General features: G+C 39.8%; 1 protein-coding gene across 4 annotated transcripts in view; it reads left to right on the top strand.

Annotated features, from left to right (window-relative positions):
- The window catches only part of ZNF407 (zinc finger protein 407), a 477,787-nt gene that overhangs the window by 446,935 nt on the left and 15,909 nt on the right, over nt 1-14,943 (top strand). The window contains exon 9 of one of the 4 annotated variants that reach the window (XM_063634270.1): nt 2,027-2,588. The exons of the other annotated variants lie outside the window; for them this stretch is intronic. Coding sequence (XP_063490340.1) covers nt 2,027-2,088 — 62 coding nt within the window. The 3' untranslated portion in view covers nt 2,089-2,588. Of the gene's footprint in view, nt 1-2,026; nt 2,589-14,943 lie in introns of those variants that run through there. 4 annotated transcript variants of the gene reach the window in all.

Below are 14,943 nucleotides of genomic sequence, written 5' to 3'. Positions count from 1 at the left end.
TCATCTCTGGGGGAAAATTAAGTTGACATGTGGGAGGTTAATGTATACACTTTAGATTCCTTGCTGGATTTGCTGTTTTCTTCTTCATAACTCTAGGTAAACAGTTTGTGCTGCCAGTTAATGCACAGGTTAAGTGTAGTTGCAGGCTATTATACATCATTAAAGTAAGTACATAATATTCACTCATGGAAGAAAGATGGAAGCTTTTCACTTGTAGCTGCTTGGACATTTCATTTGTCATCTAATACAGCACTGAAAAAATTCGTTGTGGCAGCTCTCGTGTAATTTATAGCTGAATGCCATGAAATTAAGCAGTGAGCACACCGTGTTGGCTGATGAGTGTGCATGTGTTTTGCATCTTCCCATTCCAATGACAGATTTGGCAGAAACACAGTGCTGGCCATTCAAAAGTTTGTCTCTGTTATCCTGCTTTCATTACCCTTTCACCAAACACAGGATTCATCTTTGAACACAGAGCTGCTTTTAACAATTCTGAGAAAGTGAGATACTGTTAGAGTCCAGAAATGACATCAGGCCTTCTCCCATCATTCCATCATTTTATTACGATACTTCTACCTCTCATATCAGGAAACAAAGCAAATAAAGATTCTGTGATGATGATTGACATTCAGTATGGCAAATGGAATAGGTAGATACCAATAGAATGGACCTCAGGGCCTCGTCCTCTATATCTGGTCAATAACCAATATATTACTAATCACATCCAATAAACAGAATACTAGAAATGTGTATTTTTATCTGCCAGCCAGCAGGCGTGGAATAATGTTTCTAAAGGTGAGAAACTGCCGTGCACAGGAAGGAGCAGTGACTGATATGTCCTGCAGCTGGAGCTCCTGTGCATTACAGCTAGACAGCTCGTCCCAGTGAAATCTCATGGTATCTGATTACCAATGGGCATCGCGTCCGCCTCGCCTCTGGAATACATTGCAAATGCCAGTTCTTGACTTCTGAGGATTCTGTTAGCTGAGATATCTTGTGATAGGGAGAGGTATCACAGTAGAATAGGATCTATAGGTATTAGTGTCAAGAAGAATAATGTCTTGCTTGCCCTTTCTCCTGGGTTATTGCATAGGTTATACAAAGATTGGGATGAGTTAATAGAAAACAAAGAAACCAGAGGTGGCAGGAATGGGTGAGAGGTGGGGGAAGCCGCAACGTTGCAGAAATACATGACTTCTGCTGGTGCCAAAAATAACATGTCTTTTCTTTCTCCCAAAGCAGTTGAATGCATAAAAGTACCTGATGTAATCATTATAGCCATCTTACACTGTGTAAAGCTGAGGCTTAGCAGAGGATATTTATGCAAAAGTGATACTGAGAGTTCTGAAAACCCATTCTAAGTTTTAGCAAGAGCTTTTCAACCTTTGCAGATGTATTGCAGTAGTGATGAGCAAAATAGTATAATTCTTTGATTTCATTTTCACTGTGATTTACAAAAATAAAACAATGTTCATAGGAAAAAGAAAGAAGGTATGATTTAGGGATGGAGGGAAGTGTGACCTGGCAGTCCCTGGCTGAGCATGGTGCCCTCATTGTCTGTCTCACAGCAGAGAATTCATACCATTTGTTGTGAAACAACACACCTGAAAGAATCAGACCTACCTTGTTCACACCCAAGATGAGGAAAATGATTTATTATCTGTCCCTTGAATTTCTCTGAGCATTCTGACTAAACTTTAAAGGAGGATTACATTTGCGATTAAATCTTAACAAATGTTGTTTTAACTAGACTGCAATATGTGTTATTGACAACAAGCGACTTTTCTTCTCAAAATAACATTGATACTTAGGCATGCAATTTACAAAAATGACAAGAAAGGGTGATACTTTTTCCAAGGTGAATGTGAGTTGACTGATTAGCTGGTATTTTAACTTAGATTCTTGTAAATTACAGACATAAGAAACCCTGCAATTTATATGTACTTTAGAAGTGAAAGCTTTAATCCTGTGATTCATGAAAGCAAAGTGGTAATAATTTAAGCACCATATTTTATTTATCCCTCAGAGTTGTCAACTGATACCAGAAGTATTTCCACTCTTTTGGGGTTGCTGCCTTTGGCCATCTAATTGCTTCTTAGGAAGGAAGAGGGAAATTCCTCCTAGAACTACGCGGATTGTCTTTGGCAGCGTCGAGCTGAGGCATCAATCAGTCCATCTGGGTAAAATCACAAGCTGACTCCGATATTGCTAAATATTTATACTGTCAAATACACACAGACATCCAGATGAAAAGAGGCATTCATTAGGAATTCTCCAGCTTGTCAGTTTAAAGATGTAGATTAGAGCAAAGCCTCCCACTATGGTACTGAGTGCTCAAGAAAAGTCTATATTTAGCCATTCTGAGCAATAAATATCATCATATTGCCTCATTTAGGTAAATAGAGAATAAATATTGTCAAGATGATCTAGAGATAATGTAAACAGATCCCTGTTCACAGTCTGTGTTGCAGGGGAAATTCCAGGACAGTGATGTGCCGATGATGCTTTTTGGTTTAACCCTTTTTCTTAATCACACACCCCTCCCCTTTTTGGTAGCAAAGATTGTGTTGCTGACAGACTAGGGGGAAAGATGAAGAAAAAAACTTTGTAACCGCAAAGGTGATTTCCAGTTATATGAATTAGAACACTAATTAGTGCTGTGCTGCAGTATTGTCTCGATGACGCCAAAAGCTGCTGCCACCGCCGAAAATAAAGATATCTGCAGCAACACTGAAGTTCGTTTCAGAGTTTCACAGAGCTAATGAAGCCCGTCCATCTCAAGGGAACATTACAGCTCAAAGGTTAAGACATTATTTTACAGTACACCAAGGTAATGCTCGTGCTGGAATTTCTTTTGTAGCACATTGTTCTGAGATAAGTTTTTTCACACTGAGCATTTGCCATGAAAGACTGAGAGATCTGTGCCTTGACACAGTTCCATTTCTGTACAGAAACTCAGCAGGCCCCTTGCATGACAGTTTGGCTCAAGTGTGTTCTGTATGAGCAGGGAATGTGTCCCTTCTCAGGGGGTCATGTGCTCATTGCTCTTCCCTGGTAATTGATAATCTCAGAAGTTATACTCATTGGGAATTTTAACTGATGTCAAAGTTTTAGTTAATTACACTAGATGATTTTTTTGAGATTAATAATTAACATCTCTCTTTATAACTAAATATCCATAATTAATCAGCAAATCATAACGTGAAGACTAATTAACTTCAAACTCAAATCTTAACAGAAAATCCATATTACTCTCCAACATCATTAATTACCAGAGTAATCAAAGTTATCCCTCATGGGATAAAACATAAAGCTTTGTGGGTTTATCAGCTAAGCTGTTAGCACAGAAGAATTTCCAGAGTAACTTCAAATGGCATTACCGATTACAAAATTGTTAGATTATTCAAACCCATGTTCATTGGCCACATGTTACATTGTCAATAAGCTGCTCCCAGGAGCTGGATGGGTAACCAGCAAAGCAGAAACTTCCCCATAGTGTCTGAGGTTTTTTTTTTCCACGGGAGGTGAATACAGCGGTTTCTGTCAAGCAGGTAATTGGATTGACTGTCTTTAAAACTACCTTGTACTCCTTTGTTTCTTAGCCTCACAGAATGCTAGTTAGCTAGTTTAAAATGGGTTAGCAGGAAGCCAAAGTGTACACCTGACATTGTTCATAAGGGGGAATATTTTGTCGATAATAAAAAGTGTGAAATGTCTTATCTAGCAATTATTAAGTGTTAGGGACAACGAAAAGGTGATACTGTGTAAAGGAAGAGAAGCACCATGCAAGACCAAAAAATTAACATGGACGTCAAAAGACATGAAATGGGGCCAGTTTCTAAGAAACAGAATGACACCACCATTAACAATGGAAAAGTGCCTTTTCAGGGTTTCGTTTAGAAACTTAGGAGTTAAACGTGTATTTAAAATCCATGTTTCAATTATTGTATCACCTAATCTTCCAAGCATACACATGGAATACTGTTCCTTTGTGTGGCAGCTGTAAAAATCCTAAGCAGTTTTTACTGTCAAGAAAACTCTGAATAAATAGGGGCTGTTAACTTAGGCAGATATCTGAGGTTATTTGGTGGCAATCAAGAACTCGCAGCACTTCAACTAATGGGTTATGATCAGAAACTGTTCCTAATAGCCAGCTAGACGGATCTGAATATGAAGATTTCTATAATTTTGTTGTCAGCTTGTGATGTACTCTAGTGCTAATTATTTGGAACAATTATGTTTTCCTAATAACAAAAGAAGAAGCAGTGAATTAAGCAGGCTTACCTTCAGATCTTTAGATAACAGTTTAAATGCACTTGCCATTAAGAAATAACATTTCTTTTTGCCTTACGGAGCCCTAATTATTTAAGATGCTTGTCTTTTAAAATCTACTGCTTCCACTTCTTCTAAACCTGTTCGATGTGTCAGTTTACACTGATGATTTCAGTAACTAGTATTTTCTCAGTCTCAGGTTTATGCCCGTACCTCCATAGACTGCTTACTTCATTTAGTTATTCAAAAACCATAATTAGTGCAGTAATTAACGTGTGGATCCTTCAAAGGAAGACTGCTAGAATCATGGGACGTGTCTCATCATTCTTACTGATGTGTGGATGATAAAGAGACTGAGGCTGCTGTGACAACAGGACTTGTATTACTGCACAGTAACGGTGCTGCAGGGAAATTCAGACAGGACCTTGGTCCACAGAGCCCCAGCGTTTGAAAAAAGTAATTATCCACACTGTTTCCATAATTCAGCTAGGTGTTATCCTGCATTTGCAGCTGTCAAATCATTTGTTTTAAATGTTTTTTTAAATATCTTATGAATACTTGAAAGTTTTGAGTTTCGCAGATTCTCTCTCAGCCTATTTCTAAGCACAGGGGCCAAGCTTTTTTTTTTTTTTTTTTTTTTTTTTTAATCCATTACAGAGTCTTTCCTGACAATTTATTTCAGGCATTTGATAGTAATTTGAGTTAATGCAGGTTATAGTTTCAAAATCATAGTCATAAAAAAAGGCTCAATTGTATACATTTCCCTAGAGAATTTTTTTTTGGTTCAATCTCAGTTTTCTCGTAAGCGGCATTTCTTGTTTTCAAGCCATAGAAATGAGTTGTATGCAGTTAAATTTGGCTGGGTATGACATCGAGAGGTGCCGATAATGGTTCTGCAGTGCTCACAGCTACCTTGTTGGTCTCTCTCTCTGGTTATTTCATTTAGAACGTTTGGCCTTTAACTTCCTATAAGCAGAGGCCCATTTTTCACACCATGTCATTCATTGACATCTGCCCCCAAAATTCTGTGCTGCGTTTTATCCCTCAGATAGCTCATGTGAACTGGGATGAAGTAGCTTTGATCACATGGAGTGTTGTGCTCTTCCTGCCTGAAGGAATTTTCGTCAAAGTCTTGAGAATACTGCCAATTTTGGCTTCTTCGGAGCCTGAAGTCCAGACTGAAGTGTGAGTAGGGTGTTGATATTAGATACTGGTTATTGATAGGGAACAATCATATAGCGAGAACTTTATTTCAATTGAGTGGCTACGGGTTGATTCCCCATGTTTAATATGCTAAAAAAAGATACTGGGTATTGATCTGTGTTCAAAATGGGGTGGAAGATTCTGTCTTCCTCTAAATTTTATCAAATGGAATATACCTTTATATTTTTAATATCTTGTCAGTGTGTTCCGCATTTACAGTACATCTTTACGTATTATACTTGTTGAGGTTGAATTGGCTACACTTGGTTTCAGCCATAACTTGTAGCTGAATGTGGGTATGTGATACTCTGCAGATAGACCCTCTTTGCCAGTTGGAACACAAAGTTGCCCACTGTATAACTCTTTCCCTAAAAGATAAACTGTCTAAATTAGCCTATATGGATGCTGCTACAGTTAATTAACTAAAAATTCAGTAAGTTTTTTTACACTCTTTCTAATACTTCTAATCCAGACTTCTAAACAACATTCTAATTTGTGAAAAACAGCTTTGCAACATGCTGTGACAAAGCACATGGAGAACAGTAGAGCTCCACATGTGATGCCGGCCAGCACTGTTACGAATGCTGTGTCCTGCTCATGAAGTAGGAATTTTTTTTTTCAGAAGCTGTAGTTACTTTGGTGGCAAGCAGTTCTGAAGGGAAGGAGGAACAAGGGTTCTTCCCTGTGTTAAGCATTGCTACAGGCCAAGCATGCACTACAGGGCACTTGATGCAGTCTGTTCCTAATCCTCACAGTATCCCTCAAGGTGTCAGTGCCCTGTGCAATGGACGTAGAAACTGAAGCTTAGAGAGGTGGAACAAGCTGCCCGGGCATATGTAGCTGGTTAGTGTCTAAGCACAGATTTTAAGCTAGATCTGCCTGAGTCTTAATATCTACGTAAAATCGCATTGTTAAAGAAAGGGTAGCATTATTGACAGTTAAAAGCCTTACCACATTCCTAAGTGATTGCGAGTTATTATTATAAAAAAGAAGACACTAATGACCATAGGAAAAGCTGTAGGGTTTCCCCCCTTTCTTCAACCATAAAAGAGCTAGCACTGTTGTCCACACACACGCACTTTCCATCTCTTCTTACCTCACACACACACACACACACACACACACACACACACACACACACACACACAAAATCCATCTAAACAAGCAATACCTTGAAATCCACTCCTACGATGTCTTTTTAGCCATGAGATCACTCAGGCCTAGTGGAAAAGTACTGTAGGTCTCTCACATTTGGCTGATACTGTAGCGCATGTGTGTGCATGCGCGTGCACACACACATACATACAAACTGAGCCAAAAACAAATGTGCAGCTCTACTGTAACTGAAGGATAAGTAGAAACTAAGGAACAGTATTAATTGACCACAATTACAGCCACCTAGTGGACAATCAGCATCCCCATTTTTATATAAAGCCACATTCATTTAAGAGGTAGCTTGTCCTTAAACACTGTGTAGCCTGCATTCACAAATGTCAATACAAACACCAGCGACAGTCTCTGATGTCACAAATGTCAATACAAACATCAGCGAGTGTCTCCCACTGATGTAACACTAAGCCTAGCCTGGTAGAAGCCCATCTTCAGCTTTAGATAATTTGCATTTCTTTCTTTTTAGGTATCTAATTGATACATATTTGGCCTTTCTGAATATCCCTTGCCCTTTGAATTAGCCTTGCTCATTTCTTTCCTTTTTTTTTTTTTTTTCTTATTAACTAGAGTCAGAGTCTCACTATGCTGCCCCAGCTAGTCTGGAACTCCTGGGCTCAAGTGGTCCTCCCGCCTTGGCCTCCCAAAGTGCTGGGATGATGGGTATGAACCACCACACCTGGCCAGCCTTCTCATTTCTGTAACAACAGTAAAAATAAAACATAGAAATAAAAGACAGTTCAGCCTTATGATTTTTGTACTTATTGTACTTCAGAAGATTATATAAACCATAAGGTTTATATTAGATATAATTTTCATTATATATAGAAAATAAATATGACACTGGACAGATCAGGTTTGTTTTCAGATGTGAAAAACAAGTCGCTGAATTGGTCTAAATATCTAAATATGAAGAAAAGAGTCATAATATTGTATAATTAGAGTCCTAAGAGTCTGTAGAGAGAAAATGATGTAACTGCCCACTGAATTTAGGAGTGCCCCACGGCATTTTTGACAGGAAATCATTGGCACACTCTTCTGTGCTTATATGGAGTGTGTTCACTTTTTCTAAATTGAGATTTAATTTACATGCAGTAAATTTAATCCTTTTTAGGTATACAGTTGGATGTGTTTTGTCAAATGTTTGCAATCATGCAACCACAACCAAGTTAGAGAACATTTCCATTACCCCAAAAAGTTGCCTAGTGCCACTCTTCAATAAATCTCTTCTCCCAACACTCAGGCCTTGGCTGTCCCTATAGTTTTGTCTTTTCCAGAATGTCACATCAGTGGCATGTAGCCATCTATTTCACTTGGCATAATGCTTTTGAACTTCATTCCCATTGGTGCATCCACCGCTCATGTGTTCCCTCTGTCACCGAGTCCTGTTCCATTGCATGCGTGTACCAGTGTGTTTGCCTGTCTCCTGGTGATGGACATTGGCTTGCTTCCAGTTGTGGGTGTTTAGGAATCAGCCTACTATCAACGTTTGGCGACAGGTCTTTGTATGGGCATGTGTTTTCATTTTCTTAGGAATGGTGTCATGGGATGATGTGGTGAGAAACTGCCAACAAACTGTTTTCCACCATGGCTGTGCCATTTTGCATCCCCACCAGCAATTCATGAAAGCTCCAGGTGCTCTGCATCCTCACCAGCACTTGGCATGATTGGTCTTTTTAAAATTTTAGCCATTCTAATGGGTGTGTTGTGCATCTCATCATGGTTTTAATTTGCATTTTCCTAGCGACTGATGATACCAAGCATCTTTTCATGTATCCATGTGTAAATTGTTCTCAGTTTTAGAAAAATTCTTCCTCATAATGAGCTAAAGCAGTCCTCCTATGCTCTGACCTGCACAGGTCATGTGCACGCCCAGCTCTACATAACAGCCTGCCAGATATTTGGAGGCTGTTTTCCTGTCCTTATTTCCACCCCTCAAATCTATCTTTGCCAAGCCAGCCTGCTTAGTTCATTCCTTTCACCTGCCTGCCTCCCTCCATCCCTCCCATCACTATCCACTTGCTATGGCTTCTGCACCAGCCCTCTGGCTTCTGTATCACATCATTGTGGATGTGCTCCCGTTTCTGCACCTCTGTTAAACATGTTTCCTGGCACTGAATGCAATGTTCTGCTTTGCAAGTGCTGTGTTGTCGTAAAGCAGCAAAGGTCGGGTTTGCTTCTGTAGCAGCCATATCAGCTTTCCATCATGGGCAAATTTAACAAGCTGACCCTGTGGCTTTATCCACAGTACTGATAAAAATGCTTCACTTTCCAAGAGTCCTGCATTACAGGGTTGACAACACCATGGTCCAACTGAGTACATATAATTGGCAGGTATCAGTGTATAAAAATATTTACAGGGGAACCAGCTAGTTTGATAATCAATGATAGAGTTTTCTAAATTGCTAAACTGCTCCGTTTACTTTGAACACTGAGAGCTGCTGAGCAATTATGAATTATTCTGATTACCTTTAATTTTTGGTATCTACTATATGTTTCTGTAAAAAAGTACTGAGATATGCAAATATGGTCAGCATAAGATTTTAAACCGAGGCCACAATATCAAACACCACTGAAAACCTCTGGAAATGAGAGCAGTTGACCTTTTCTGACATCTTTAGAATCTTATGTAAGGTTTTCATAATTTACAGAACTGATATTAGATCCAGTGATAATCTCCCCCTCCCCCTTTTAGAAATGTATAGCAGCATTTAAAAAAACACTATATTCATGTGTTTACATATATGGAGCTTCATGAAAGGGTTTTATTGGGTTTTTTTCTTTCTTTTTTTTAAAAAAAAAAAAAAAACAGGTTTTTGTTTGTTTGTTTTCCTTCAATGGGATGAGGTCTTTAGAACTAGACTCCTTGACGGTTCTAGCTTAGACTACAAGAAGCCACTAGAAGCCTCTGTATTGTTTCTGAATTCTGTTACCTTGGGCACCGTTCATACTGATGTAGTATTTGCTTTTGTTCTTGCGTTATTTCTTATTCCTCCCGTATTAGGAACAGCCCTAGGTAATGTTTCTGATCATGAAGTGGATCTGACCTTGAAATAACCCTAAACTATTCCCGTCACTATGGCCCGTGTCCAAAACTTGCAGATTGTTGTGATCATGAGGTTTTCGTTGATACATTTGATAAGTGGTTTAAAATAAATATATTTTATTACAAGTGTATTAATATGCAAGATATGACTAAAGCAATATGATATTTGACTGGTTTATTAAAAAGCTATTCACATTATTTTTATGTGTGTTGCTGTTTAAAATTTCTTTTCTGCTAAAGACCACCATGTACCTAATATTTTGACCACTACTGAAGACTTATTTGTACATCATAGTTCTTTCAGGTACTTCACCATACTCCACACGCAGTTTAAACACATGGGTGCAAATTCCATTACAGCAAAGAATCTCTTCTAGGATATTATTGTAAAGAAAAAGAGTGCATTGTCGGCAATATGTTTCTGAATAAGGAATGAAGTTTTTTTCAGCTTGATTAGGAAAAATGTGGGTGTGGGGGGGTGTGGGCATGTATGTGGGGGGTGGGTGTGGGTGGGGTGTGTGTGGGGGTGCGTGGGGCGATGTGGGTGTGCACGCATGTACATATGCCCGTGTATGTGCATGCACACATGTATGAAAAAATGTGCAGATGTGATCGTCTCAGCAGAAAGTTTTATAATATAACTGGAGATGAAAGAAAATATAATCTAACTGGTGGTAAAAAGTTATTCATTTTAATTAAAATTCATGCTAATAACTGAACCATTCAATTTGCACTGTTTACATAAGATTATAAGCACTCAACTTATCTGAGTGTTTAAATTGCTTTTTCAGGCTTAAGTTGGGGCATTCAGCAAAACAATTGTCAAGTCCTTGGCCTCCTGCACGAAGGCCCATTGCCTGCAAACAGTGGAAATGTTGCCCTGGAAATGTGGCTAAAGTTTCGTGAAATGAAACATGAAGCATGCCAGGCCCATCTGTGCCACCTTATGAAACAAAAGCACCCAATTTTATCATCATTGTCTTTTGTTCTCCGCAGTGCTATTCATGTGGCTGTTTTATGAATGCCAGAGTCTGGGGGCATCCATTGATCCACTGCTTTCTTTGCTGCACCGTTTGTTCTCTGTTATAATACTTGTCACCCCTGCACCCTCTTTTTAAAAAATGGAAACTTCGATGTTGAGTGTCTTGAGTAATGCTATAAGGTTTCGTGCTATGAGGCTATGAGGCTGGTGGGCTTTGTTTTTGGATTGCAGATCAGGTATGCATTGGGGGGAGGTAGATGACTATACTCGTAAGCAGAAGGATCAAATATGTTGCTGTGTAAGTCCCAGAATCTGTAAACCACCTATTTTATTATATTTGTGTCAGTTTTCATTATCTTCATGAATAGGTATTTCCCATCTTAATGCAACAGTATTTGCATATGATGAACCAACCAGCTCCAACACGGCTTCTTTTAAGGATTCTGAATTTCCATTCAAATGATCAGAAGTCATTCTTATTTGAGATCACACTGGGCTAAATGTGGTAACTGTAAATTCATTTGAACCATAATGCTACAATTAGCCCATTAATTTTTAGTCTAAATAACAGAGTCAGCTGCTATATATTGTGGAGGTGGAGGTATGTTACATTTTCATATCATAACAGAAATTTTAAAAATACAGCAACGTGGGACCAATCACTGTATCATGTTCCCTATAGACTAAGCAGTGATCAGAGCCGGGCTGCCCAGCCTGCCTCTAAGAGTATCAGCATGGCCAGGCATCAGCATTCTACAAGGTGGAGGGAGCTTGCAGACATCGAGCCAATGGATTTAATCCACATCCTCAGAGGCTTAGACTTTCTGAGAAAGATGAATAGGAAACCAAGTCACTGTGTGTCCCTCCACTCATTTTAGCCAACGCTGCTTCACTTTTACTGCCTTATATTGTGAAGTTCTTGGGGAGATTTTTAATAGTTCTGATACTGAAAAATTAAAATCCACTCATAAGCCAGAAGTTAGAAAGTTGAGTCAGTACCCAGCTGAATCGTGACCACCCGAACCGAGGGGTCCTGCCCCTTGGAGCCAGGTCCATGTGGAATGAACAGCATCCTCCTTTACTTCACTCGTGGAGCGGCTGTGCAGAGAATCTGTGAGAATCAATCTCCTCCCTTCCTTGGTATTTTGTTTTCATAGAGTTGAATTGAAGACAAGGGAAAAAAAAAAAAAAAAAAGCCTTACCTCACTCCTTGCTTGCACGTGTTTTCTATGTAGATTCAAGCCCAGAAGTCTCTTGTCAGGATTTGGCATTTGCCTCCCAAATGTCCCTTGACCTCTGTCCTTCAATATATACTAATCGAGTTTAAGTCAAATAAATTATGTTCATGGCAGTTTCTCTGTAGGTTAAAAAGTATCCGAAGAAAAAGGGAAGGAAACCTTCTTTATTAATAGGGCTATATCCAAAATCTAAGCTAATTTTGATTTATCTATTAGAATATTTGGGATTCTGATTTGTTTATATACATCTTAAAAATTGGGCAATAAACCCAAATATTGAATAATACAAGCATGTTTTAAGAAAGAACTGAGCCCAGTATTACAGGAATCGGTTTTTTGCTTATATGACGTATTGGGAAATGGATTATGTATGGTTGATCTGTGGGGGTTTAATGACTAGCAGGACGATGTCAAAAATAGGAACAAAAAAAGCAAGTAGCGTTGTTCTAGCCAGTAGGAGTTACTAGTAAAAGGAAGGCATAGAAAACAGAAGGTACTCATAACACTAAAAGAAGCAGGCACGGCCCTTCCTCCAGGGCTGCCGTACGAGTGAGGGAATTACAGCAACACCCAGAGCCAGGGACCCTCTGCCTTCTGCGGCCTCACGTTGAAGGTGACTCTGCTGCCAACACCCTGGCCCAGCATACTGCAGTCACATGGCAGCTTTTTAAAGCAGGTTCTGTAATAGAGGCTTTTCCAAGAGGATTTTTTTCCCCTTCACTTCTGTATGCAGTTTACCTACTCTACTTTCTGGAATTTCTATTAAGACTTTCAGATATTTTAGTAATACTTTTCAAAGCCTAGCTCCTACTAATAGACACCTTGGCACTCAGTAAATTAAGTAAGACAACAACTGTTAGATCACCAGGATAATGCAAACGTACAAGCACAGTAATCAAATGGACATATATAAAAGCTGAGATGTATAGTGTCACTCTCTCTGTTTTGCCCTTTGGCAGTTCTGCTTTGAGTTTCTTTCAGCCAGCAAATGAGGAATTAATTCGGTACTGTCACTCTGATTGTCTGGCTGCTGCAGGAAAGAGTGGAGTATCTTGGTTGAGAAAAATACCTGATGACGTTTAATAGTGAGTAGAGACGAAGGTAAACACGTGAATGTCCATATTTCCGCGTACATCATGCCAAGTCTCACATGCCTTTCTTTTCTTCATTATAGTAATGAAGCCACTAATCAGATAGCCTTACATTGGTTTTTATAGAGAATATGGCACATGTTGGTATTCGTAACTCGTTAACCACGGGCTCAAGAGCAAAATGACCAGAATCACAGACTCAGATCCTCATGCAGCTGAAGCTGACACCTGTCAGCAGCACCGGGCCTGTGCCTCGTCTCCCGGTAACCTATACAGACACCGCCCTTTTTGCTCTCAGTGGTATTCTGATTTCACTGATTAATTTCGTGGTCTTTCTGGTATTGTGTGTCAGAGGCCTAATTTCTGTCTACATGGTATTTCTTTTTGGCATTTGCCATGGTTGATCCCTCTTTTCTTTCTCCCTTTCATGACCTCAGGTCTTGACTTTTTGGCTTTCTTGACTGGCTCTGACTGTCCATTCTTTGCCAGTGTCTCCTGGAGCTCCTTTGCTCAGCTGCTCAGCTTGGTTCTCAGCCTCCCATGCAGCACCCAGGTGACTTCAACCCTCAGCTGTTTGGAACCACCACCTGTATTCTCATCATAGCCAGAAGTTTCCAACCCAGCCTAGCCTTCCCCTAGCCTGAAGCATGTTGCCAGTAATAACTGACAGGACTCTAACTCTCAGCTTGATATGAAAACGAGAGATGCTTTCATGAACCGATGATTGGAATCCTGACACTTTCTGTCTTTAAAAAAATCAACTAGATTATTTTCCTCAATTTTATAACTATGTTTAAAATGTTTGTTTTGTTTTAGAATGACAAGATATGAGGGCTTGCTATTTGCAAGCATATATTTGCAAATAACATATTTTGCTTGTGAACAGTTATGATTCCTAAAAACTGAAAAAATTAAATTGGAGGGTGGGAAGGGGCAGAAGGGTTAAGCAGGCAGTGTTCAGGCTGTAGGGCCACCAAGCCAGCGAGAGGTTCCCCGGCTGGCAGGAATGGGCCTGGAGGGGACCCTTTTGTGCAGTCACCCTTGGCTGGCCTGGATGCAGTGGGGGCAGTGTTGCCAGCCACGCTCCTTGACAGGAAATCTGAGTGATGAGTGCTCACGGCCACCTCATTGTTTTTCCAAATAACACTCTGGCCAGTAGTATTTTGTGGGCGGGTGCAGGGGGGTTGTTCATCATGATCTCACTGTCAGCCGGCGTGATATGTAATTGCACACAGAACTAGGCAGATTCAAATATTCAAATATCTGGTAATTGCCCAGAAAGTTCATGTTGTTTGCATTTGGAGGAAGTGAGTGTCAGGTAGTGTGTTGGGTGGCTAAGAGCTGAAGCCAGAGATTGGCATTATGGAGCTAGGATGAATCACTTGATGTCAAATAGCGCAGCCTCCTGCTCTGGCAGGGTTTCACTAACATAGCCTGGGATCATACTTATTTGTCCGGTTCCTGAAGACATGTGGGTCACCGGCACTCTCTGCTCTGATAGGGCCACGCGTATTCAGCAGAACTTCTGCTCCCTGCTTTGGAAGTTCTAGAATCATAATCTAAATATTAGCAAGGGCATTGGAGCCCCTGATTTGAGTCCTCTTTGCAGCATCTCCAAAAAGTGATCGTTCAGGTTTTTTGAATAGGAGTCTCAATGCTAAGGCATCGCGCTTTGGTTTCCGAATCAGTATGATTAAGGCAAAGTTTTCTTCCTATAACTTCCCTTTGCTGTTCCCCATTTTGCCCTCTAGAGCCATGCGGAATGAACCTGTTCTCCTTTCTGCATGATAGTCCTTTAAGTATTTGTAAATTGAAGCCATTCTTTATGCATTTTAAGTCCCCAGTTATTTTTGTTTCTTTTCTCTATATTCATGGCTATTTGTCAATGTTTGTCTTAAAACTTGGAGCCCAAGCTTAAACATGACACCCTAAGTATAGTCTGAC

Source organism: Symphalangus syndactylus, chromosome 1, assembly GCF_028878055.3.
Source record: "Symphalangus syndactylus isolate Jambi chromosome 1, NHGRI_mSymSyn1-v2.1_pri, whole genome shotgun sequence".
Lineage (NCBI taxonomy): Eukaryota > Metazoa > Chordata > Mammalia > Primates > Hylobatidae > Symphalangus > Symphalangus syndactylus.
Note: the sequence above shows the minus strand (reverse complement) of the source record. Positions and strands in the feature narration are given on the sequence as shown.